General features: G+C 63.7%; 1 protein-coding gene across 1 annotated transcript in view; it reads right to left on the reverse strand.

Annotated features, from left to right (window-relative positions):
• The window catches only part of GSX1 (GS homeobox 1), a gene marked incomplete at its 3' end in the record, with an annotated part of 18329 nt that continues 18015 nt past the window's right edge, over positions 1-314 (reverse strand). Inside the window, exon 3 of the mRNA XM_009327869.1 lies at positions 1-290. Within this exon, the coding sequence (XP_009326144.1) occupies positions 1-290 (290 nt within the window). The remainder of the gene's footprint in view (positions 291-314) is intronic.

Raw genomic sequence — 314 nt, forward strand, 5'->3', positions numbered from 1 at the left:
GTCGTCCTCCGAGCACTTGGTGGTGGAAATGGACGAGCATTTGCAGCTGTGGCCGGCCCCCCCGCCCCGGTGGGAGCCGCTTTTGCCTTCTTTCTTGTGCTTGACCCGTCGGTTCTGGAACCAGATCTTCACCTGCTTCTCGGAGAGGTTCAGGTAGGTGGCGATCTCGATTCGCCGCAGCCGGGAGAGGTACATGTTGGAGGCGAACTCCCTCTCCAGCTCCAGGAGCTGCGTGCTGGTGAAGGCGGTGCGCATCCGCTTGCTGCTGGGCAGCTGGCTGGACGTGCTGTCTGCAGAGCGGAGCGGAGCGCACC

Source organism: Pygoscelis adeliae, unplaced genomic scaffold (assembly GCF_000699105.1).
Source record: "Pygoscelis adeliae isolate BGI_AS28 unplaced genomic scaffold, ASM69910v1 Scaffold14, whole genome shotgun sequence".
NCBI lineage: Eukaryota > Metazoa > Chordata > Aves > Sphenisciformes > Spheniscidae > Pygoscelis > Pygoscelis adeliae.